Raw genomic sequence first — 24,489 nt, 5'->3', positions numbered from 1 at the left:
GGCTGCCAGTTGTGAGCTGCAGGGTGATATGGTTGCTGGCTAATAGGGCAATTGAAAACAGACGTGCAACTGACTGTACACAATATACCGTAGAACAAATAAAACACCAGCTTGTTCTTCCCAGGATATGTATTTATGTCGACCTTTACCGCTGTCTTTGAAGACTTACAAGGTATTCTAAATCCCTCGTTACACAACGGCAGCATCACACCACGTGTCAGAAAACTCACTTTGTTTTCTACCGGTTTGTACGTCACGGTCTGTCTGGTTGAAATGCGGAGAGTATAACCAATAGCGAAGGTTTCCGGCAGGCGGGAATCTCCTGGTGCTTCCCTCGCCTGCGTCACACCGCGAGCAGTTTTTTTATTCGTCAAGATGGCGGCCTCTAACAAGAGGAAGCGAGTCAGTCACCAGTTCGCGAACAGCAACAACAGTGAAGGCGCTTCAACTTCGGGAGCAAACAATACGCTTCATTCAGTCAGAGATGACAAAAAAGGCCAATTTGTTGAAGGGTCTATTGTCAGGATTTCAATGGAAAATTTCTTGTAAGTAGACGGGCGCTAAGATGCTCGAACAGCGGCCAACGCCAACTTACTGCAGCTGCGTTCTACTCTTTGAGACTTGAGTTTCGTTATGATATCAAAAAGGCGTAACGTGCACAAATAGCAATATTTTAAAAGTTGGTGTTCACATTCATTTGGGCTTGCTAATCTTGCACCTGAGCTTAGCAGCTGAAGAAGAATCAATCGGAAGAAACGTTTTTGAAACGCGCATCATTTGATGTTGCAGGTGCCGTTTGGTTTATGTTCTCCTAAAATAGAAAAATAAAAATACGCTGGTGTTCGAAAACAGGCAAAGAAACACATTGTTGAAAGGGCTAAACACACTAGCGAATATATTATATTAAACCGAAATCTTGACACTTTTATTATTATAGATGCCATGTTTCTATTCAGTGGTGTAGGTGAATTGCTCTCCGGGCTTGTAGACCCGTGAGGTCCACCTTATTTCAGTAGGTGAAGCGGTTTCTCTCCTCACAAGATCTTCTGTGTTACTGTTAGGGGTCCTGCTGGCGCAGAATTGCTGCCGCACTTCACTAGAGGATGAAACAGGTTCTCGTATTATGTATAATATGTACGTGAAGCGCTTGAACAACGGTATCCCACACAGGACTGTGTGCAGGTTTCCTCCATTGTGTCTGCATTATGTCTAAACAGCTCTCGGTAGTTAATTCATGACGACGATGCATCATCCAGGCGGGTACTGCACATGGGTGGAGGAGAGTTCCCACTGCCTGGAAAGCGCTTTTAGTGGAGTGTCCAGAAAGGCGCTATATATATGTGCAAACGCTCAGATATCCCAGATATATGTTTAATGAAACAACAAAAAGGTATCTCCCGGCAGAGGCGTCCCTGTGTTTACATGCGACCGGGGCATTCTGGCTTCAGACAGGTGGCAAGCGTACCCTTCAGAGACTGCCTTTTACCAAAGAACAGCGTACTTTCTAAAAGGAGCAGACGTTGCCCCTTTTACCATTGTATATCCGAATGCGTTGAGATGCTTTTACACTCTTTTCTATAGTTTCATGGAGCGAAAGTCTGGTTTGACCACTGTTATGGGTAAGTTTTGTTAAAAGGCTCTTTTAAAGTGATGAAAAGGCATGGTCAGTTTTGGGTTATTTTGTTTCTTACAGAACCTATGACAGCTGTGACGTGTATCCAGGACCGAATCTGAACATGATCGTGGGAGCTAACGGCACTGGGAAATCGAGCATAGTTTGTGCCATCTGCTTGGGGCTCGCAGGAAAGACAGCATTTTTAGGAAGAGGCGATAAAGTGAGTAGTTTAGTTTCTGGATTTTCATGTTGTAGGGTATGAATTTTACAAGAGGGGGTAGTGTCCGTTTTCAGAGCCTCAGTGCTGCGGTTTTTCATGAAAATTTGGTGCCTTGAAGTCAAACGTGTCTCTCTCGGAACAGAAAGTACATCATGTAAGTCAGGCTGTCAGCCAAAGCCTTTAGCTTGTGTTGAACAGAAGAGGCCTGGACCTGCCTGGCATCTTCTTCAAGGCACTCTAGGAAGGGTTGGTACTTTACAGTTGTGGAGTTAGAATGAATGTCCGATTTCCCAGAAATGTAGAGTAACTCCAGAGTTCCCCACCCTGCTCCTAGTGAACCACACTCCTGCTGGTGTTCATTTTCCCTGAACCTGAATACCTACCCGGAACTTTTACTGAACCAACAAGTTGCTAGATGGCTAATGGGTAATTTTTTTTTGCCTACCCCAAAGGTTGGGATTGTCTTTTTTTATGAAGTGGGCTCATTGAAAAGTGGAGAAGCCCATTTCAACATGTTTAAGAACGTGAAAACAGACTCGCAATTGAAATGAATTCTATTTGTAAGTCAGTTAAGGGTTCAGTGGTGTAACTGGGAGCTTGGCTGGTGTGTGGGCTGCTTGCATCAATAGCCCCCTGTTCGTATCCTATCAGGTGGTTAGAAAGGGATGTGGATTTGAGGACCACAGACCAGCAACCTGCCTTTTGATCCCTAAATTAAAGAATTTTAGTTGTCCATTCTGTTTTTTTCCACTTGTAGGTGCTATTTGTTTCTCAGGTGAAACAGATATTGTTCCTAAAAATTTACAAAAGTTAAAAATAAATCCTTTCTGTGAAGGAAATACATTTTTTACTCTTCATCTGTAATACGTTCATAGGGATACAAAGTCAAGCTTGAAAGTTTACTTTGCACCTGACTTTTAAAAGGGTAGGTTTAGCTCCGGCATTTCACAATCACCATTAATTTTCTAATTTATTGTTTGTGCCCAGCAGTCCACATTTTTGTTTGTAAATTTACTTAATTGTAATAGTAAGGGTTTACTGTATATTTGTTCATTCCTAATGTAAGGCTGTTGTGCTTACAATGATTTAATAGTAATATTTGTGTTTTAGGTTGGTCTTTATGTAAAACGAGGGTGCAGCAAGGGTTCCATTGAAATTGAATTGTAAGTAAAAAGTCCTGATAGTTGATAGTAGATCCTAAAATATATGTTCAGGGCAGAAATATGAATTGCAGAATGTGCAGTTTATTTGAATTATTAAAGCATTTTTAAAAATTAGCATCCTTTTGTGGAAAGGGGCACAAAAGGTAATCTGCAACTTTTCTTAAAATTGTTTAAAAGTATTACCAAAGCATAATGGACTTTTTTTTTGTTAAAAGTACTTCATCTTATTAAACAATTTTTTTTGTAGGTACAAGTGTGAAGGCAATCTTAAGATAAATCGAGAAATTCATGTTGAAAACAATCAGTCCACATGGATGATCAATGGCAAACATGCAAGTCAGAAAACTGTGGAAGAGGCGGTGAAAGCACTTCAGATACAAGTTGGAAATCTGTGTCAGTTTCTGCCTCAGGTGTGTGACTGCCGTCACTGCTTTCAGACTAGTTGTATTAGACATTAAAACATGAACTCGATGACATGAGTGGAAAGCAGAGAGGTACACTTTTCCACAAAGAGTGTTTGGAGTGTTGAACAAGCTGCCCACTCCAGTAATGTGGGATCTTTCAGGAAATATCCAAATGTGATGCTTGGATCAATTAGCTATTAGCATCCACATGAGATGGAGGGACCATCTCATCTTGTTTGTGACCTTTCTTGCATTCTTAGTCGTAGACGGTCTCTAAAGATGCAGTGTGATTTTTAGGAGACGATTGCAATGTTTCTTTATAATGGAAAGTTTCGTAGACAAGCCCTGCTTGATTTCTGAAATAAGCTTATGTAATTGCATCATGTAATTTTTCATATTTCTGATTTGAAGGTATTTACCATTTCTGGCTTATGCTAAGTGTTATAGTGCTGGTTTGATTATTATATTAAAAAATTGTTCTTATACAATTTCCAATTTGGATTGTATTTCATATATTAATCTTGTATAAGATTTGTAGAGTATTTGTTTGCTGGGTTAATTCTGTAAGAATGAATGATAATAATGAATGCCCAGTCTGCCATTTTTTTTACCTTTACAGTGTTGTCGTATGCGCCTGAAATTCACCTTTAATTTTAAAATGGATGGGTTTAACATTCTTTAAATTATTCCTGTTTGTCGTACAGGAGAAGGTTGGGGAGTTTGCCAAGATGAGTAAAGTCGAGCTACTAGAAGCAACTGAAAAGTCAGTTGGGCCACCGGAGATGTACCGATTCCACTGCGAATTAAAAAACTTCCGTTCAAAGGAAAGGGAGTTAGAGGTAACATTTTAAGCAAATAGTCTTTTTAAAAGAATTTAAAGAACAAGGGATTTGCATTTTGCTGCTGGAATGTTGCCATATCTGGATGATCTCACAGCAGCGAGTGGGGTACCAAGATTTTAACGTAGTTACTCATGTCCAAACCATGACGTTAAGATTTCTCCATTGATTGGTCTTTTGGCATTCAGTGTGGCTGTTTCTGTTGTCTTGATCAGCAGTGCTTGTTGGTTCCTGAGTTTTGTGTGAAATGTTCTTATTTTCGCCAGGCACGTTCTGCAGCAGTCAGTTCTGATAGATCAGTTAGTCAGATTGACACTGAAAACGTTTAAGAAGCACCCAGACTTCATTATCTATTAATAAGACTCTTTTGAGCCTTGCCTTTAGATTTTGATTAAAGTGGAGTAAAACATACGTGCTTAAATACGGCAAAAGGTTTGTTCTGGTGCTCAGTATTCTGTGTTTGACATTGGACCAATTCACCTGGCAGAATATTTGCAAGGAGAAGGCGGGTCTCCTTGAGAAGATGGGCCATCAGAACGAGCGTTACAAACGGGATGTGGAACGTTACTATGAGAAGCAGCGTCACTTGGATGTAATCAACATGCTAGAGAGAAAAAAGCCCTGGGTGGTAGGTTTTTTAATACAGGGGGCAGTGTTTCTTTTTTAAAGAACAAAATTGCTGTTTTGGGGTTGAGCAGCATAACGTTAACTGTAGTATGAAGTAATCTATTGCTTGTTGTCACTATTGACATTTCGCTTACAGTAATATCATTATTTTCATGTTTTTTCTTAATTTAATTTATATCGGCCTCCTTCTGTCCTGAATGTCCTACATGTCTATGTGGTAGATTTATAATCTGTCTCTGTAGGACAGTGTGTCACTGTAGCCATTATTAATCATTTTTGTGTTTTTTAAAGTATCAAGTGTTTATGCAGCCTGCTGTATCGCTGATCTGAAACTTTTCATTTTAGGAATACGAGACTGTTAGGAGGCAAATTTTAGCAGTAAAGAGTGAGCGAGACAATGTTAAGAGCGAACTGAAAAAGCTGCAGGATGAACAAGCACCAATGCTAAACAAAATTAAGTCATTTGAATGCCAGCTTAAACCCCTTGACAACAAGATGAAAGAAAAGGTAAGTAGTAGAAATTTGATTCATTTTACGTTTTTTTTCCTCATAATTACGCAATGTTACCCAACTACACCATTTAGGCAAAAACAACTTTGTTTAACATGGTTGGGGATTCAACTTAACAGATGTTCTAAAAAAAACTGAAGAGATTCATGTTTTGTTTGTTAAATACACAATGAATGCCCAGTCTGCCATTTTAATTTCCATGGAAACCAAGCACGTCTTTCATATCTGTGTGTGGTAATTAACGCCTTCAGTACTATTCCCTTTTATGTTATTTTCAGAATATACAGATGAAAGAAGCTTGGCAGAAATGCAAGAACAAACAAGACCAATTGGATCGAAAGGACAAAGAGGTTTGTCTTTTGGTTTTTTAAAGACCAAGTCAGAATGGCTGTTTTTGGAACACATTGTTCTGTGTTCTTGTGTACCTTTAGTATTACTGAATTCTAATCTGCAAATATGCAATACCTACAGTTATTTACAAAATTGTATTGAAAAGGCCATAGCCAAGAGGTGTCCGTCAGGCTATAACATTTGATATTACTGTAGAAACTGAAGGTACTGAAGGTAAGTGTATAGCCTAACCCTGACCCACCTTTGAAAACGTTGGTGCATGGATCTGCCCGCTGGTAGTGAGAGGCACAGGATACTGTGAGTGTTGACATCTGCCACTAACCCTATACTTCACTCTGTTCTCCGAGTTGCACAGTTTTATTCACTTGTTTAGAAATATAAAGCCTGATTTTAGTTTACCCAAGCTGGTCTAAAAATTGTTTTGAAGGACACAGTGTAGCAAGAAATGAATCAAAGACTAGACCACGGAGAAGTGAACTGGAATGCCTTTGACTGTTCCCGTACTCTAGGTCAAAGACCAAACGAACTGGGGACAGCTGAGCTTTGTCCCTGGTGGAATACTGCCACCAGTACTTCTCGCTTCTGTGCTCACCGCTTAAGGCCCCAGCAGAGAACTGAGGTTACCGGGGAAACGGGCATTTCTGTCTGTCAAAAGTGCTTAGTGGAAGCAACTAATGCTTCTTTTACTGCAGTCTGCATGAAAGAAAGAGAATGAATGCTAAAAAAAATCCATCCATCAATCCATTTTCTGATCGCTTTATCCAACACAAGATTATGAGGGAGCCGGAGCCTATCCCAGCACGCAAAAGGTGCTAGGGACCAGTCAACACCTGCACATTCAAACCAGGGCCAACTTTCCCAGAAGACCGTTAAGCTACCAGTATGTTTTGGGACCGTGGGAGGAAACAAGCCCCCGGCAAACTCCCACATGAACATGGGGAGAACATACAAACTCCACACAGATAGCACCCCAGGTTCATAATTGAACCTGTACAATTACACTGCACCTTGCCAATGCAAAATAAATCAAATGTTGAAAAACCAAAGCATTCTGCCAGTTTTTCTTTTGTTAGTTTTATTGTTCCTATATCTATTAATTTTTCTGAAATGAAAATTCTAATAAACATCCTTCACAGGCAATAAAGCAGAAAGTTAATAGTATAAAAAATGTAATCATATCTGGTGAAGTAACAAATCATAAAAGAATGCCCATAGTAATTAAGTAAAATTTTAAACAGTCCTTTTAATTTTCCCCACAATACAGTTTCTCACCCTTTATCACTCAACTCGAGCCACTTCTGTAACATTTGCCTTTGTATACTGAGGGCCAGATGCATCCATTCTTGTTCCACTTAGTTACTGCACATGGTGTCAAAAACATGAAAACATTTCATCCTGTTCCTGACTTCTTCATACAACACCTTTTCGTGATGCACCTCAAAAAACCTATATCTGGTCCAGTATTTTGACCTTGTACAGTAAGTACCACTGACCTGTGCTAGAACTTGAACATGCCCTTGCATCAAACGTGCTGTTTGCAAAAAGATGTCTGCGTGCAGTGTACCCCCACACACACACACACATATATATACAGTGGTGTGAAAAAGTGTTGGCCCCCTTCCTAATTTCTTATTTTTTTGCATGTTTGTCATACTGAAATGTTTCAGATCATCAAACAAATTGAAATATTAGACAAAGATAACACAAGTAAACACAAAATGCAGTTTTTAAATGAAAGTTTTTATTATTAAAGGAAAAAAAAATCCAAACCTACATGGCCCTGTGTGAAAAAGTGATTGCCCCCTAAACCTAATAACTGGTTGGGCCACCCTTAGCAGCAACAACTGCAATCAAGCGTTTGCGATAACTGGCAATGAGTCTTTTACAGCGCTGTGGAGGAATTTTGGCCCACTCATCTTTGCAGAATTGTTGTAATTCAGCCACATTGGAGGGTTTTCGAGCCTTAACCGCTTTTTTAAAGGTTAAGCCACAACATCTCAATCGGATTCAGGTCAGGACTTTGACTGGGCCACTCCAAAGTCTTCATTTTGTTTTTCTTAAGCCATTCAGAGGTGGACTTGCTGGTGTGTTTTGGATCATTGTCCTGCTGCAGAACCCAAGTGCGCTTCAGCTTGAGGTCACGAACAGATGGCCGGACATTCTCCTTCAGGTTTTTTTGGTAGACAGCAGAATTCATGGTTCCATTTACCACAGCAAGTCTTCTAGGTCCTGAAGCAGCAAAACAGCCCCAGACCATCACACTACCACCACCATATTTTACTGTTGGTATGATGTTCCTTTTCTGAAATGCTGTGTTACTTTTACGCCAGATGTAATGGGACACACACCTTCCAAAAAGTTCAACTTTTGTCTCGTCAGTCCACAGAGTATTTTCCCAAAAGTCTTGGGGATCATCAAGATGTTTTCTGGCAAAACTGAGACGAGCCTTTATGTTCTTTTTGCTCAGCAGTTGTTTTCGTCTTGGAACTCTGCCATGCAGGCCATTTTTGCCCAGTCTCTTTCTTATGGTGGAGTCATGAACACTGACCTTAACTGAGGCAAGTGAAGCCTGCAGTTCTTTGGATGTTGTGGGGTTTTTTCTGACCTCTTGGATGAGTCGTCGCTGTGCTAATTTTGGTCGGCCGGCCACTCCTGGGAAGGTTCACCACTGTTCCATGTTTTTGCCATTTGTGGATAATGGCTCTCACTGTGGTTCGCTGGAGTCCCAAAGCTTTAGAAATGGCATAATAACCTTTTCCAGACTGATAAATCTCAATTACTCTGTTTCTCATTTGTTCCTGAATTTCTTTGGATCGCAGCATGATGTCTAGCTTTTGAGGATCTTTTGGTCTACTTCACTTTGTCAGGCAGGTCCTATTTAAGTGATTTCTTGATTGAGAACAGGTGTGGCAGTAATCAGGCCTGGGTGTGGCTAGAGGAATTGAACTCAGCTTTCCAAAGATGTGATAAACCACAGTTGATTTATGTTTTATCAGGGGGGGCAATCACTTTTTCACACAGGGCCATGTAGGTTTGGATTTTTTTTTTCCCTTAATAATAAAAACCTTCATTTAAAAACTGCATTTTGTGTTTACTTGTGTTATCTTTGTCTAATATTTCAATTTGTTTGATGATCTGAAACATTTCAGTGTGACAAACATGCAAAAAAATAAGAAATCAGGAAGGGGGCAAACACTTTTTCACACCACTGTATATATAGAGGCAACTTTGTAATCTTTAGAATTGGTGCTAGTAACTGTAGCCAGATGGAGTTTCAGAACGAACCTGGGGCAGGTGATATGTGCTGGTGTGAGTCACTGGTCTGCTTTTTTTCTCAGATCGAGGATATCCAGCAGGCACTGAGTCTGAAACAGACAGAGGAGGCAGACCGGCAGAAAAGGATCAATAACACCAGGAGGATGATTGATGACTGGCAAGCGGAGCTCAACTCGATCGGCAGCCAGGACGACGTACAGCCCAAGATTGACAGCATCAATGGGCAGCTGAGGCAAATACAGGAGGAGAAGGCAAAAATTGAAAGTGAACGTGCAGATGTGAAGAGGGAGTGGGAGAGCCAGAAGTATGAAAGCGAAAGTATGACACCTTTTCCATTGCGATTCTTCATGATGTTAACGTTCAGCATTCCTGTTGTTCGTGGAACACCGAAAATCCATTTTATAGCCTTACCTGGTTTATTAATACTATTTTCTATGACCTGACATTTGTGTATGGCCTTTTGTATGATTTTCTGTTGTTTAGAGTTACAAGTTGAGCTCCGGAAGCATGAAGATTTGATGATCCGTAAAGAGGAGAAGCTGAAGGAGAGATACCGTGACACTTACAACGCCATGATGTGGCTTAGAGAGAACCGGAAACTCTTCAGGGGCAACGTCTATGAGCCCATTATGCTTGTGGTGCGTATGTATCATGACGTACATTTTAATTGTCCTCCTGAAACAGGTTTTGGTCACTTTTTTGCCTTCTGCTACAGCATTCAGTGGGTATTTGTTGGCCTGTGGTCAGATGTGAAATGTGGAGTATGAAATTTTAAATATGTGATTAGAATAAGCCTGGCATTAGCTTTATTAAACATTGCAGCAGATAGAGGTTAACTCTACCCTGAAAAGTAGTAAAGAATAGAGGATAGAGAAGAGTGGTGTCTTCTTCAGGTGTGAGGTGGACCTCAGTCTCTTGTGCACCACACACCTGAGCAAGGGTCCACAGCTGAAGCAATGCCTTTTTTTAATCTTCAGTGTTTAATATGTTTTTCTTTTCTTCCTTTGTAGTTTGTATGCTGAACTCATTTATGGATTTTTTTTATTTGCACATTTCAAGAAAACTGACAAAATAGGAAAATTAAACCTGTTTGCATGTCAATTGAGCCCTCCCAGTTCCTCTCTGATGTCAGTGTTATGGCACTGAGCCATTCACTGTGCTTCACAGAGCCGTTGTATATTTGCATGTCAAATGCCTGCCTAGTAAGAACCTTAAAAATGTGTGAAGTTGCCTAGCTGGAAAAAGAAAATTCAAGTTGAAAACTTGAAAATTGTGATGCATAAAATATCGCTCCACACTGACCTGTTTAGTTCCAGGCATGTACAGTATATTGGTGTGCTGTTTTTCTGCACTTAAGTTATCATTGCAAATGTTTTTTTCACTGATACTGCTTCTAAGTTCATCCATTTTAGTCATTTTTAGTCGTGAAAAACGACTCGAGTTGTGATTTTAGTCGTGAAAATTTTGCTAAGGTTTCCAATTTAAGATGCTTAATTTCAGCATGAATGGCTGTAAATGTGTTAGAAATGAGAGCAGGCTGTTTTGTCTCCACTAACTCGTTGGATTGCCAATACCTAATTGATCCATGCATCTTAAACGTTTGATTTCTTGAGAGAAGCTAGTGCATTGGCTTCAACAATGTAGGTGGCCAGTTCATAACATTAGACAGGCATATATTTTTTTCACCCTGTGATCATCATAGATTTACTACCTCTTTTTTTTGTAGATCTTTCCTCAGGAAGTAAGATGTATTATTATCTAGATAGCAGGTGAATTATGTATTGTATTCTTCAGTGATTCATTCAGAAGACATGATAACTAAGACAGAATGTGCTACTTTTCTACCTTTCCAGGTCAATGTAAGAGATGCTCAACATGCAAAGTATATTGAGAACCAAGTTTCAATGAATGACCTCCGGGCTTTTGTGTTCCAAAAGCAAGAGGACATGGAAGCATTTATGAGCGAGGTGAGTGCTTCAGTACAATTAGTATGCAAGATTTAAATGTGCCTCTTACAAGGTATAGTATCTCATGAGATGTCTTGTATGTGAATGCGGTTGGTAGTTATAATACTTTTTAAGTGCAACAGCCCCTCACAAGCAGCATTTTCCTTTAAGTAATTTTTTTATAAATACACCTGTCACTCTAGTAACCGTAGCTCTGTTTTTCCACAGTCACAGTGTGTTCTAAAATACTGTTTGTTGGAACAGCAGAAAATTGTATAATGTTGCAATGTTTACATTAATATATTAATCTTTGTTTAGTGTCTTCCCCCAATGGGAGGATTTGCTACTATTAAGGAATTTAAAATATTGCTTAAAAATAACTTCAGATTTTCCAATAAAAAAATAAAGATTTGTGACTAGGGGTTATGCAGGTAATTTACAGGCACTGTGACATGCCTGTTTGGAAACCAAAAAATAGGCTTTTCTGTGTGTGTCCTGTGTATGCTTTGTGCCCGTTCTTCACCCAAATGTAATTTCTGCTTTGTTCTCTTTGCTCATGGAATATTGGATGGTCCGATATGAAATGGTTTCCTTTAATTTAGACAAAACCAGATATGAATGCCGAAGTTTGTCTTGGAGTGTCATTTTACTCCCTAGCATCAGGTCGTACAGTAGCCTGCTAAAGACGGATCACGTTTTAGCTGAATTTAAAATGCCAAGAAGTCTTTCACTTTAAAGTATAAGGTTACCTTGGAATTGCTCAGTTTGTGAAGGATCTGGGAGACATACTGTATAGGAGATCAGTTACAAAGACTGTCCCTGAAAAGTGAAGTGTTTTTGAAAAGACGGTTTTCACAGATTGTTTTCAACCCAAACTTATTTTCCATTGTGTTTTGAAAAAATATTTTATGTAAAAATACCCTGGTTTGTTAACTGTTCTATAATGAAGACATTTTTTTTTTAAGGTACGTGACAAACAAAAATTACGGGTTAATGCTGTGATCGCTCCTCCTCAATCATGTGCCAACAAACCACCACCACGACCGATTGAGGCATTACAGTAAGTTGTATCCATACTCAATTGTTTCCTTGGACAGATTTGCTGGTGTCATGCATGTTTTTATTTTCCCCAGAGGGACAGTCACTTGTGCTACTCACAAAAATATAATTAGAAATTAGAACTAATTATAAATTAGTTTCAAATTTGAATTTGAAACTTCAGCAAACATAATTTTTGGAAAATCCTTCATTTGGATGTGGGCTTTTAAAATTCTTGTCTTTAGATTTGTATTGAATTTTGGCTTTGATAATTACTTTGAGTTGGTTTCCTGTTAACATATGTGCTGCATAAACATAGTGTACCAGTATATACCTTCCTGATGAATACATTTTGTTGTGGTATTAGCACAATTACCCACATTTTTAATAAAAATTAAAATTGTCAGTGTTTGTGTAGCTTTAAAACTTTCCAGATGTCACCTCACCTGTGTTTCATTGTAGACGGATGTCCGGTCTTTATAGGTTAATAAGGCGATACCTGACTGATCAGCATGATAACGCTGTTTGTGTACTAAAATCCTATTTTAATGCTATGATTAACCTGTTTTATATTGGGTTTTCTTTGTTTTATAGACGCTATGGCTTTTTCTCTTACTTAAGAGAATTGTTTGATGCCCCAGAAGAAGTTATGAGTTACTTGTGCAACCAATACAAAGTAAATGAAATTCCAGTGGGAAATGAACAGACCAAAGCAATGATTGAAACTGTAAGTAATACATACCATATAGCAGGGATCTTCAAAACAGGTACTGGACAACAAACCAGCAGATTTTGTAGATCATCATTGTATCACTAGACTCAATGGATACAGAACATTTCCATTGTGAACATGCAGGTAGTTTAGTGATTATTTAGTACAAATTCCAAGTACTCTTCAGTCCTCAAAGACGAGAATTGTAGAGCATTTTTCATACTGTCATTTATAAGGTTTTGAATTTCTTGAAGTTGAGCTGGACCTACTGTATAATGGATCAGAAAAAAAAACAGATTTTGCAGTCGATTTGTTGCCAGAGTGTTACATTGTATTTGAGAGTTATTGTTTAGTGTCTATGATTTTTTCCAGTAATGAAATTTGCACAAAAGTCCTAGAATTTGCATATTCAAATAATTGTGCTTGACACAAGTCTGCAGAATGTGTGCTCATATAAACCATGAATGTCACAATGTTTAATTTCAGTATTGCTTTGTGGCCTTTTTATGTCCTGATAGTAGTTATAAATGTTTCTGCTTTAAGATGATACTAACCTAAAATAAAATGATGCAAAACTACACCAAACCATCTTGGTGATGCCACACTGCCAATCTCAAAACCCATTCTTCTCGTGGCAGCCTTCTGAGTCAAAATGACCTCCATTTGTGTGTACATGATGTTGGGGGGAGAAAAAAAATCTCCCCGTGGCGAAGCAGTTTTGTGTGCTGGGTGGCAGCAGTATTCTGGATTCAGTTTTAATCTTATCCTCCGTCCTTCATTATCTTATAGCCTGGTGATTCCAAAATTGGGTGAACATATCAACAAAAGCAATAAACTGAAGTGGTTTTGTTTGATGTCTAGAACTGTCTTGTATTCTTACTTGGGGCTATTTTTTAAGTCGACATTTAGGTAAAAAATGCTAAAAGGTAAATGGGCATGCATGTGTTCTTTTAACAGGTGATAAAAGAGTCACAGCTGAAACAGATTTTCACTGCTGAGGAAAAGTACACGGTGAAGAAGTCTGCCTACTCCAACAAAACCATCACCAGCAACACTGCGCTGCGTCCCTCTCAGTTCCTGACTTCAGCTGCGGATGCCGATACCAGGAGGCAGCTGGAGGAGCAGCTGCAGGTGATGCCCGTCGGCACTAATGCAGATGAGAACCACAGGCTGCTTCTGATGTGACCCTGTCAACTGTGCACAGATTTCTGCCGTCTGACTCTCACGCAGGGAGTTGCCTTTTCCTACATTATTACATTGAGAAATGCGCTTGAACTTGCTTCTTGGTTCAGTGCCTGTTAATTTTCACTGAAAGATTACGGTGATGTTAAAAAGTAATAGCATTAATTATAAAAATAAGCGACCCCTGAAAGGGATCTAAACAGTTAAAAGGCCATTGAGTTGTGATGTAGAACATAACGCTTGGCTGTAGTAGGCTCAGGATTTTCCTTTTTTGCCATTTTTTTTTAACATGGAAGTAAAGATCTTTGAACTCTAGTTATTAAAGTTTTTTTTTCCTGTTGTCAGACCGCTCAACAGAAATTACAGGAGTTAGAATTGCAGATGAGAGCCTTTGCTGAACAGCAGACCCAGCTGGACCGTCGAGATAACGATCTGAGGAATCAAAAGAAAGAGCTGTCTGAGCTGAAGGGAAAGAAGAGGCAGCTGGAACAAAAGATCAGCACCAAGCTAGACAGGTGTGCTCAGTGCTTCATCCACTTACGTGACGGCAATCCTGCTGTACTGTGTTGGAGTTGCCTATAAAGCGTAGGGTCAGGGATCTTTGCCCTAAAATGTGCCCAGTGAAAATGTTGACAGTTAAAATAAATTCTGTATTTGTCATGCATTTGACATGTTAATTTCGGTCAGTGTGTCTAGACAGGTGTCTTATTTCGAGTACAGTTCAGTGTATCTCTTACTAGACAACTCATATGTACAGCAGCAATGCAAAAACACTAATACAGTGAAATTAAAAATAGCACAGTAATGCTATAATAAAATTCATGTTTTTTTCTAAATTGTGGTTTTGAAGTTCACAAATGAAAAGTAGTATGTTAAAATTATTAATTGGACTTTTTGTATCTTCTGCTCTCTCATGTCAATCTGACTTTGCTAGGATAAAAACGGATACTGTTTGAGAATAACTGGAACTTCTTCTTGTAGTCTGAAACAGATGGAGCAGAATGGCATAAACCTAAAAGAGGAGGAGGGAAAAACAAAAGAAAAAATAAAAGCAGTTAATACTGAGAAGGTCACCATTGTATCAGATTTAATTGAGAGTATGAAAGTAAGTATTGTTTTGAATAAAAATCAAACTCGGGTACAGGATAATTACTTACAACATGTAATGTAGTAGGTTTACCATTGTTGCTAACTGTTGTGCATTCTTTTTTTAAGATAAAAGATAAGAGAGATAAGATCACTTTATTGGCCATATACAATTTCTTGTATTAGGAATTTGTCTTTTCGCATACCCCAACTTGCTCTCCATGCGCCGCCCCAACAATTAAAGGATTTTAAAATTGTTTTAACCATAAAAGAGCTAAGTCTTTGAAAACGCTTCGAATGGGTGGCACATACTGAACCTGTATTATGATGTTTCTGCTTCTGATAACTTTCTTTTAATTCAGAGAAGAGTAAAGCTGAACATGGACAGGGTATACCTGGCTCTTGACAGCGTGCAGTTAACTGCAGAGAAGACGAAACTTGAAACGGACTGCAGAGAGGCTTCTGCCCGCCTGAGAGTTCTGGAGGTAATGGAGTGAAATACAGTTCGTCATTCCAATGCATCCATATAAAGAAAGGACAGTGTTAAAGTTAGGAAGGTGTAACTGTGAAATCACACTGGTCGAATAGTCCCTTTTCAATAAGAGCGGCACAAAGTAGTACATCCGTTAGTAGTTAATTCATTTTTATTGAAACGTTGCTATTGGTACAACATTAAGATCAGTAGAAATATTTTATACTTGTATTTATATCATTAAAAAATTTAGTTTGCAGAGCTTCTCTTTAAAAACATTTTCCTACTGTATGTAGTGTTAATGTCAATTAACACAGCCATTAGTGTTTGGATACTGAACGTGTAAATCAGCAAGATTATCTGCAAACCTTACAGGACAAATATTTGGAGTTGGAGAGAAAGAAGCATACTCTGGTGCGTGATTGCAAAGGCTTAATGAAAAAAGCACAGGAGATCTGCAACTTGGACCCAGGGCAGAGCGATGTCCCTCAGGATCTCCATGATGTGAGTGGTGTTACGTAGGAGCGATTGATTAGGCAGATTCTGGGAGACATCCTTTTGTTTCAACTGATCATAGACGTAGACATGTCTGTGACACCTTGTGAAACAAGTACATCTGTGATGATCTACAAATTTGGTAACCATCTTTTCTGTCTTAAAATCTTTGTCTGAAGCTGTAAACAGACTGCCTTTCAGGCAGTTAATGTTTTAATGAATTTTATAAAGCCATTTGACATATCAGATACTGACATCAGTTAGACCCTCTATTTAGATCAATGATGAGAAGTTAGATTTTTCCTGAATTTTTGTAGCTTAATAGACTTGAACAATAAGAAATAACTGAATTCAGTGCTAAATATTAATAAAAGTTGCAGATGTTTCTGTTAAGAGGCTTATTTGTATCTAAGACATTAATGCAGAAAGACAATGTTGTCTTTGGAGGTTATTGACAGACTATCTTCCACAGAGTTGACATACCTGCACAAATTTATAAAAGGACCTTTTCCTTTTTGGACTGCATCTTTCAGTAAAGAATACTGTTCATTGTATAGTGGCTCAAATTAATTTTAAATGGATTAAAGTTTAATTGATAGCATATTTTGATCAATTAAATAATCCTTAATAAACTTTTGAGCCACATGCAAAAATCCAGCTTGAGAGAAATTATTCTAGACAGTGGCAGAACATGTGCAATAAAATCAACAAGAAGATTATTCATTTTATTTTAGTAGTTTATTCACACTGGAAGAGAACTAAGATGGAAATTACATCTTACTTTCCTTTCGCAACAGTACTGTGCTTTCCTGTCTGTTAATAATCTGTCTTTTAATAAACTTTTAAATATGTGGCTTTTACAGGTTGCTTAAATGTTGTTTCTACAGTGCACCCCAAATTGATTCATACACTTTAAAAAAAAAGAAAACAAAACATTTCACAGATTGAATTTATCCTGAAAATGCTGCAAAAAATTAGAATGGTCATATCCATGCACATCCACGTTTTATACCAATGTAAATCCTCCTCTGGTTGGGGCTCAGGTACTTCCAAAGGGGGGAATTTTGACCATTCTTTCAGGGTGTTTTTTATAGATCCTTTAGACTCTTTGGTTTCCATTTGTGAACTGCAAATATAACTAGATTAAAGGATGGGTAGTCGAGATTTATTTTGTGTGCAGTTAACCATTTAAACATTTTTGATGCCATGTGCAAGTGATACTTTGACACACAAAGTGAAAGCTTCTTTCACCTTATTTTGAATGTTTACATCGGAGCAGAAATGATTTATACCCTGTGCACTACCATGTATTGAAATAAATGGGAAATGCTGTGGTTAAAAACCATATCTTAAATTCCTGCTTTGATTTATCCTTCTGTAGTAGCAGTTTACTTTAACAGTGTTTCTGTGGTGCACATAACTCATTATGTGGTACATTTAATCTGCAAAACGTCTTTTATTTGTGAAGGTCTTCAAACAGTTTCCAGATACTGTGGATGAAATAGATGCACTTCTGCATGAAGAGAGATCAAGAGCAGAGTGCTTCACAGGTGTAAATTCTTCGGTAGGTGATTAATTTTGTGCTTATCTTGTCTGCAAATCTCAGAAAGGAAAACCCAAAACATCAGCAGCCTCTGAGCAGCTCAAGCAATAAATGTTTAGTTTGAATGATCCAGTTATTGAGAGTCTATGGCTCGGCAAGATTCCCCAGGTGGTGATATACCATTTGATCAGTGCTGTTGGAATAATTGGTTTTCAGCAATCCCTGCAATTTCCTTGGCATTTGCAGCCTTGTTGCAGTATCAATAAGGGATGTGTCCAGTTCAGTGCATCCAGTTGTAGTACGTGAACAACTACTACATCCACTCAAGTAGGTGAGTTGGAAGAGCCTGTCTGCACTTCCCCATTAGGTCAATTGTTGCAATGGGCTGAAATGTAAATATTTGATATTTTCCAAATTGGTTAGGTCTATAGTAGTCAGATCAAAATTCATAATACCCTTTTGTCATAAATGGACTTTCTCCAACCAAAATCTTACTTTCTATGCCTGAAGATATAAATGAGTGTCGTATAACAAGGAACCAAAGCTGATTAAAAAATTGTTCTTGTGGATTTTTTTTGCAGGTGCTTGATGAATATGCAAAGAGAACACAGGAATATGATAACTTGAAAGTGGAACTCGACAAAAAAACAAAAGCGTTACAAGAATACAGAGAGAGCATTTCTCAGGTATTGAATTTCTTCATTTATTTGGTAACATTTGGCTTCTTAAAAGCTTTTGAATTACTGTAAACTGACTGCACCAACTCCAAAAATGTCAAAGGCTGCATACAGTAAAGGCTTGGTTTAACACTTAGCAAATTGTCTTTTAAATACTAAAGGGGAATTTTGAAAAACAATCTTTTCTTAAAGCATTAAATTCTGATAGTATGTAAAATAACTGTAAAATACATAAATAACACATGGTTCCCTATACACCCATCAGTTGCTTATGATCAGCGTTTGTTTCATATGCTTTAGTGAATTTTGCACGTTACGTTTATGACGTATCAAATCAAGAGCTTGAATATTTATAATTAAAAAGACACAGGAGCAATTTTCATTGACTTGTTCATTGTGTTAATTGCAGTTGTTAAAAAAAATCAAAGTCATAGATCCCAAAACTGTATATCCAAAAATCTGTGTATATTTTTTTTTAAATAGCGTTCCTGTGCTGAAAAAATGTCAGTCATGATTTAATACGCCAAGCCTTCCTCTGTATTGCATGAAATGGGGAATTAAAGGTTTTGAAGTTTAAGAACATTGTACATGTTTTGCTTTGTATCTTTTACAAATCCTGCTGTCAAATCGTTGCTGTAGATTGCTGCTATGTATTGTGAATTGATCCCCTGTGTAATTAAACCCTTGTGGTTCCAGATGTTGTCGGTGAATTTTTAATCATATTTTTGAAGGTCTAAAGACCTTCCTAGACATTGAGATCTGTGCAATAAGAAACATATTGCAAAAGGAACAGTGGTATTTTTAAATCTTTTTTTCTAACCAGAATTGGACCTGTTTTATCTCACTGTGGATTTCCTGACATTTAACATTTAACAAATGAAAGTTTAAAGTTGAAGGACTGTTCTGAGGATATTTTTAAAACCTTGCTTAAGTCACATTTAGAATCAACCAGTTTTAGTCCATCCTTTTTATATCTTATGCTTACTATGCTGTTAAGAGTTCACCAAGAAGCCTGCACCTAGCATTCAAGTTGAAAGTTGAAAGATGTACTGTATGGCTGTTGCTGATATTCCTAATCTAAGTCACCTCTGCCAGGAGTACATTTTGTAAATATTAATCCGATTTAATTCTGATTTTTCATATCATTTGAGTAGTCACTAATTAGATGTACCTGTCAGCTCAAAACCTGTTAATATACAATTGTAGAGTAATGTAGTTTGGAAATTCTGCCAAGAAAATTAGTCAGATTTCAGACTTAGGGTATTGGATTTGCCAATAAGAGCTGCCCGACTCAAACCTAATCCTGTTGATTGGAAATCTGATATTGAATGGTTACGATATGAAAGCTCATAGTGTAGTCCTACAATTGTCTTTGTGTGCTTTCTAATTCTTAGGAATTAGTTCTTGGAAAAACAGCTCTTAAATGTTTGAAGAGTTCATAATTGTCCTGATGGAAAAAGTTCATATAATATTCCAGCTGACATTGCTGATGGACATATAAATAGGCTTTTATGATGCTTTTATCAGAGTAACGGCAAATGATGACCTTTGTATGTGGCAGGTAAAGGAAAGGTGGTTGAACCCATTGAAGCTGCTGGTGGAGCAAGTCAATGAGAAGTTCAGCGATTTCTTCCGTTCCATGCAGTGTGCTGGAGAGGTTGACCTTCACTCTGACAATGAGGTAAGAATTTTTCTATACTCTTAAAACCCAGATCTTTGAAGTGATGAAGGTTCTCAGAAAAATTTTAATACCTTGCTTCAAATAGGATTATGGCAAATCCCCATCTTTAATTGCAGGAAACCTTAAAATTTAAATTTGGTGTTTGCAAAGACTAAAAATCTTAGCACCTGGTAAGTGGTGAAATGATTAGCATTTGGTTTGTTGAAACTTGGAATTGCCACTTCTTTTTCTGTCATCCAGGTCAGAACAACCGGTTGCCAGTTCACTCTGCTTAGCTTTAAGTCCCTATACAACTGTGGAAGAGATAATCACACCTTCCTCCAAAGCGTGCAGTGGATGATAGACCCATCCAGCAGTTTTTCATACTGCATGCGCCACAAATTTCTGTTTGCTGCTGAGTTAACATTATTTAGAGGACTTCACAGGTTTTCCCTCCCTGGTGCATTCCCAGTTGCGCGTCGCTGTTTGAGGAATCCTGCTCTCTTTTGGAGACTGATGTACCCTAGTCTCGAACCAGTAACGTCTGCTCTCCGGCACCATGTGACGGCCTTTGCTAGTTTAGCCACTGGGATCCCCTTCAAGATTTCAGACTTCAGGCCGTATGTTAAAAGGTCCCCATGAGCACTGCAGTACTGTTAGCTTTGACATCTGTAGTTATGCACCAGAGCTGGTAAAAGGAGTGCTGACAGTTTTTCATCTTTTAACCAAAGTAAGGAAAGAAAACTGAGTGAATTCTCATTTTTTATTTTTCTTCCCAGAACCTAGTTTTAACTGTTTCCTATTGAGGGGGAAAATTGGGTGAAGGTTTTCTGTCAACTTTGATTGATGAATTTGATTGGAGTCTGCCTTGCTAAGGTTTTCAGACGAGTTGGTGTCTTTATCTGTAGGAGGAGTATGACAAGTACGGGATACGTATCCGTGTGAAGTTCCGCAGCAGCACCCAGCTCCACGAGCTGACTCCTCATCACCAGAGCGGAGGGGAGCGCAGCGTGTCCACCATGCTCTACCTCATGTCCCTACAGGAGCTCAACCGCTGCCCGTTTCGAGTCGTGGATGAGATCAATCAGGCAAGTCGGGAAAGGAAGAGTCTGCGTTATCGTTGGAATCATTTTAAGGATGTACTTAAGATGCGATTTTAAGGATGTACTGAAACACTTTAGAAGCATTGTTCCAAATGAATTAGGAGTAGAATAAACATTTTAAAACTTATGGGTGAATCATATTAGTCAACACCCTTCTGTTGGTAAAATGTGAAATTCTTGTGAGGCATCCCTCACTACAGGGTACAAAATACAAGGTAGTCTTAACTGGTTCTGGAGGACCTGTGACTTTTCAGCTGTTGTACTGAACGGCTTTGGGATTACTTTGACTGCACGCAATGGGACATGTTTAAAAACACATCAAAGGACATTCACATTCTTGCTGTTGTGGAATCAGATTATATTTCTTTCTGCGTCGACTCTATCATCCCTACCAAAAGCTTTAAGGCTTTTCCCAATAACAAACTCTGGGTAACAAAAAGCCTTAATCATCTTCTCCTAAAAAAGAAACGGGCTTTTTCTCAAGGGGACACCCGGCTCAGGAAGAAAGTGCAGAGAGGGGTGAAAAAGGAGATCAGGAAAGCTAAGGAACAGTATAGGGTAAAAATAGAAAACACAATGACAATAGGTCACAACAACAAGGATGGCATGGCAGGGCATTAAAAGCATGGCCAATATCCTTTACAAACAGAGGGTGACTAAGAAAGCCAAAAGCATCAGGGAGTGTGTCTCTCACCCCCTCCCTTGCGAATTCACACTTCTCCCATCTGGGAGACGCCGCTGTGCCCCCAGGTGTAAAACCAACAGACTCAGGAAATCTTTCATTCCTACTGCAATCACACTCTTAAACAATGCAAAGTAACTACCTTGTCTCTTGTTTCTTATCTTCTGTAACACTACTGTATTCTCTTCCCTTTTGGTGATGTTTATTTGTCATTGTGTTTTGTTTTACGGCACAGTCAAACACATTTCCCCTAGGGGACAATAAAGCTTGAATTGAATTGAGAGCAGCAGCACATTGAAGGATTGGTCCGGTTAAGCCAATAACAGAAAATGAAGTCCTGTCAAGAGACTGGCCCTGCAGGACTGGAGATGGACCACATTGTTTTAAACCTAGAATGACTCTAGTTTGTTTTTCATAGCTCTTACTATTAGACTTTGTAGAGCTATTTTATTATTAGACTGATTTATGGCATGGTTTTCATTGTCCTGTACATTATAGCAATGCTTGCAAAACCTAATTTAACGTGTGATTTTCCCACAGGGCATGGATCCCATTAATGAACGAAGAGTCTTTGACATTGTTGTGCGAACGGCTTGCAACGAAACAACCTCCCAGTATTTTTTTATAACACCCAAGGTGATTTACAGATTCTTTTTGTTGAGTTTGTTTCATGAACTTTGAAGTTTTGTCTGAAATTTCTCTCTGGCTTAAATGTCATTATTTTTGTTGTGCAGCTACTGCAGAACCTGACCTACGCTGATGAGATGACGGTTCTTTGTGTTCACAATGGGCCATACATGCTGCCTCCTGCCAAGTGGAATTTAAAAGCTTTTGAAAGGCGAAAGCAGCGAGTTCGGCGGTTACTGGCTTGAAGTATTTACCTGTGGAATTTACCTGCTAATGTGCCTTGACAGATTCCTGATTGTCTTTAGACATTGCAGCCCGTCTGTTTACATTTTATATTTTTTTTTCCTTTTCTTTTAATTGTTACTGTTACTGATGTTAATAAAATTGCCAAAATGTCTATGGACATCTTTAAATAGGATGAATATACGTCTTGTTTAAGGCATAGCACAGAGTTTTAAAAAATTGAAAATTGTCCGATGTTTTCAACTCCTGATGTTCTATTATGAAATGCCACTGACCATAACTTGATTTTGTCACATGACTTAATGTTCCCAAATCCAGACAGTATGCGTGGGTAAGTGGATGTTCTGGCAACCAAGAGTACAGTCCTGAAGTGATGATTGCTGTTGGACTGAGCAAACGTACATAGTGGACTAATGCACAGTAATGCAGAAGTTGTTGCAAGCCTTTTTAGTACTATAGAAGCATACCTGTTATTTATATAAATTGACATTTTTTGAAGGATTACTTGACAGTTGTCAGCAACTGAAGTCTATGCCTGACATCTTAAGGCCACTTTTAAGTCATGCCATATGAAGTGATATTTTTTTACATGTTTTTACCTGAACAAGGGAGAAGATAATTTGCAACTAATTTTTGCAAAGCAAAACACGAGATGATCACGTACATGTGGCACACAAAATTATCAAATTTTTCAGGTTTGCTTATTGTATATTGCAGTTGATTAAAAAAATACTAACAACTGTTGCCTGCATGGACAAAATCTGACACTGGCAGACACCAACTGTGTAGAAGAATGGAAGATCTCTTTTAAAATTTTCAGCCTTACAGTGGAGTGACATTAGTATTATTTCACGTTTTCAAATTAATTTAATATTGAAAAAGACAAGAAGAAACATCTGCAACACTGCGAGTGTGTTGTTCTGTGTGTTATATGTGATTATGTTGCCTTTACCAATTACAGTTTATTTGATGGAATTTATTCTGCGAATCTGAAACATCACTTGAAATTCAGCAATTTCATAAAAGTAGTAATGGGACCAAGACAATCCTGTTTCTGGCATACTGACATTTTATTGAACGAGCATGATATTATGCTGATAAACATTTTTAAGGGGGTAGGGTCTGCAGTGCAATTTACAGGCTAATAGCATGGAGCACTTGTTAGGTGTAATATAAGCTGTACATCTGTGGCTCTTGCTTTATACTGAGCTTTCAATGGTGTCTTGTGGAATTAAGACTTTTTGTGTGCCTGGTCTCTGACCCCCAAAATGAAACACATTTCTGCTTTTCCCCACAATTGTTTAATAAGCTCAAGTTTGCTAAATAAGGCATCCATTACATGATTGTTCTCATCTCGTGCAAATAATTTACACAAGCAGTATGCAGACGTGTGTTGTCTGCAGGAAGAGCAGTAGGTGAGGTCTCAGGGCTTGATCAGTGTAGCACTGTACAGTAAGGCTGGTATCACTCATTGTAAATGAAGTTCTATAGCAATTAGACAATCCTACCTGGTCCAACGATCTCAGTGGTTTGTTGTGATTTTTGGTCTCCCTCGTTGTTGCCTGTAACCGATGTTATAAAGAAATACAGTTCATCTTGCCGTGTTGGAAATGGCTGGTTAAGAACGATGAAAATGACAACATTTTGATACCTTGGAGGGGTTCTGTTTTTCTTCATTTTTAAGCAGGTTTGATATGTAACGGTTTAAATCCTCATCCTCTGTGCCAAGTCCACTGTCACTTATGAGGTGATTTAATGTTTATTTAATGTTCATGTAATAGTCATTTGCCTTTAAAGGGAACCGCAAAGCGATTTTTATATTTGGAGTTAGAAATAATTTATGCTGTGGCCCTTTCAAACCACAATAAAAGTAAAATGTACTCAGTAACGTGTACAACCTCCTGTTTACGTCACAAATTGGACTACATTTCCAGGTATGTACAGTGCCATGTTCTGCGATTCAAGACGAAGTAACAAAACTTCCAGTGACGTGAAGCAGCCTTATTACCTTGTTAGCA

At 38.4% G+C, this 24,489-nt stretch overlaps 1 protein-coding gene across 2 annotated transcripts; it reads left to right on the top strand.

The window, feature by feature from the left end:
* Positions 1 to 371: 371 nt before the first annotated feature.
* Positions 372 to 22,621, top strand: smc5 (structural maintenance of chromosomes 5). 2 transcript variants are annotated; one of them, XM_088911654.1, is made up of 24 exons: positions 372 to 545; positions 1,694 to 1,835; positions 2,946 to 2,998; positions 3,246 to 3,408; positions 4,107 to 4,241; positions 4,729 to 4,869; positions 5,214 to 5,375; positions 5,657 to 5,728; positions 9,068 to 9,323; positions 9,489 to 9,643; positions 10,859 to 10,972; positions 11,917 to 12,011; positions 12,584 to 12,716; positions 13,659 to 13,832; positions 14,229 to 14,398; positions 14,865 to 14,988; positions 15,332 to 15,454; positions 15,817 to 15,945; positions 17,405 to 17,500; positions 18,061 to 18,165; positions 19,718 to 19,837; positions 20,725 to 20,904; positions 22,142 to 22,237; positions 22,336 to 22,621. In XM_088911654.1, exons 1-24 carry the CDS (start codon positions 376 to 378, stop codon positions 22,471 to 22,473), a joined length of 3,246 nt encoding a protein of 1,081 aa, XP_088767780.1. In that variant the 5' UTR covers positions 372 to 375; the 3' UTR covers positions 22,474 to 22,621. The 2 variants fall into 2 exon arrangements, with proteins under 2 accessions (XP_088767780.1, XP_088767781.1); XM_088911655.1 differs by lacking the exon at positions 4,729 to 4,869 and having other exon boundaries at positions 385 to 545.
* Positions 22,622 to 24,489: the final 1,868 nt, after the last annotated feature.

The sequence above is a fragment of the Atractosteus spatula genome, chromosome 3 (genome assembly GCF_055471065.1).
Source record: "Atractosteus spatula isolate fAtrSpa1 chromosome 3, fAtrSpa1.hap1, whole genome shotgun sequence".
Taxonomy (NCBI): Eukaryota; Metazoa; Chordata; class Actinopteri; order Semionotiformes; family Lepisosteidae; genus Atractosteus; species Atractosteus spatula.
This window is presented reverse-complemented; position numbering and strand designations above follow the sequence as displayed.

Bases quoted from the DNA above. Each gene is read 5' to 3' on its own strand.
- smc5 (XM_088911654.1), top strand. From the start codon at position 376: ATGGCGGCCTCTAACAAGAGGAAGCGAGTCAGTCACCAGTTCGCGAAC. The intron at 4,870-5,213 runs GTAGGTTTTTTA...TTTTCATTTTAG, and splicing joins AGAGAAAAAAGCCCTGGGTG to GAATACGAGACTGTTAGGAG. The intron at 15,455-15,816 runs GTAATGGAGTGA...CAAACCTTACAG, and splicing joins CCCGCCTGAGAGTTCTGGAG to GACAAATATTTGGAGTTGGA.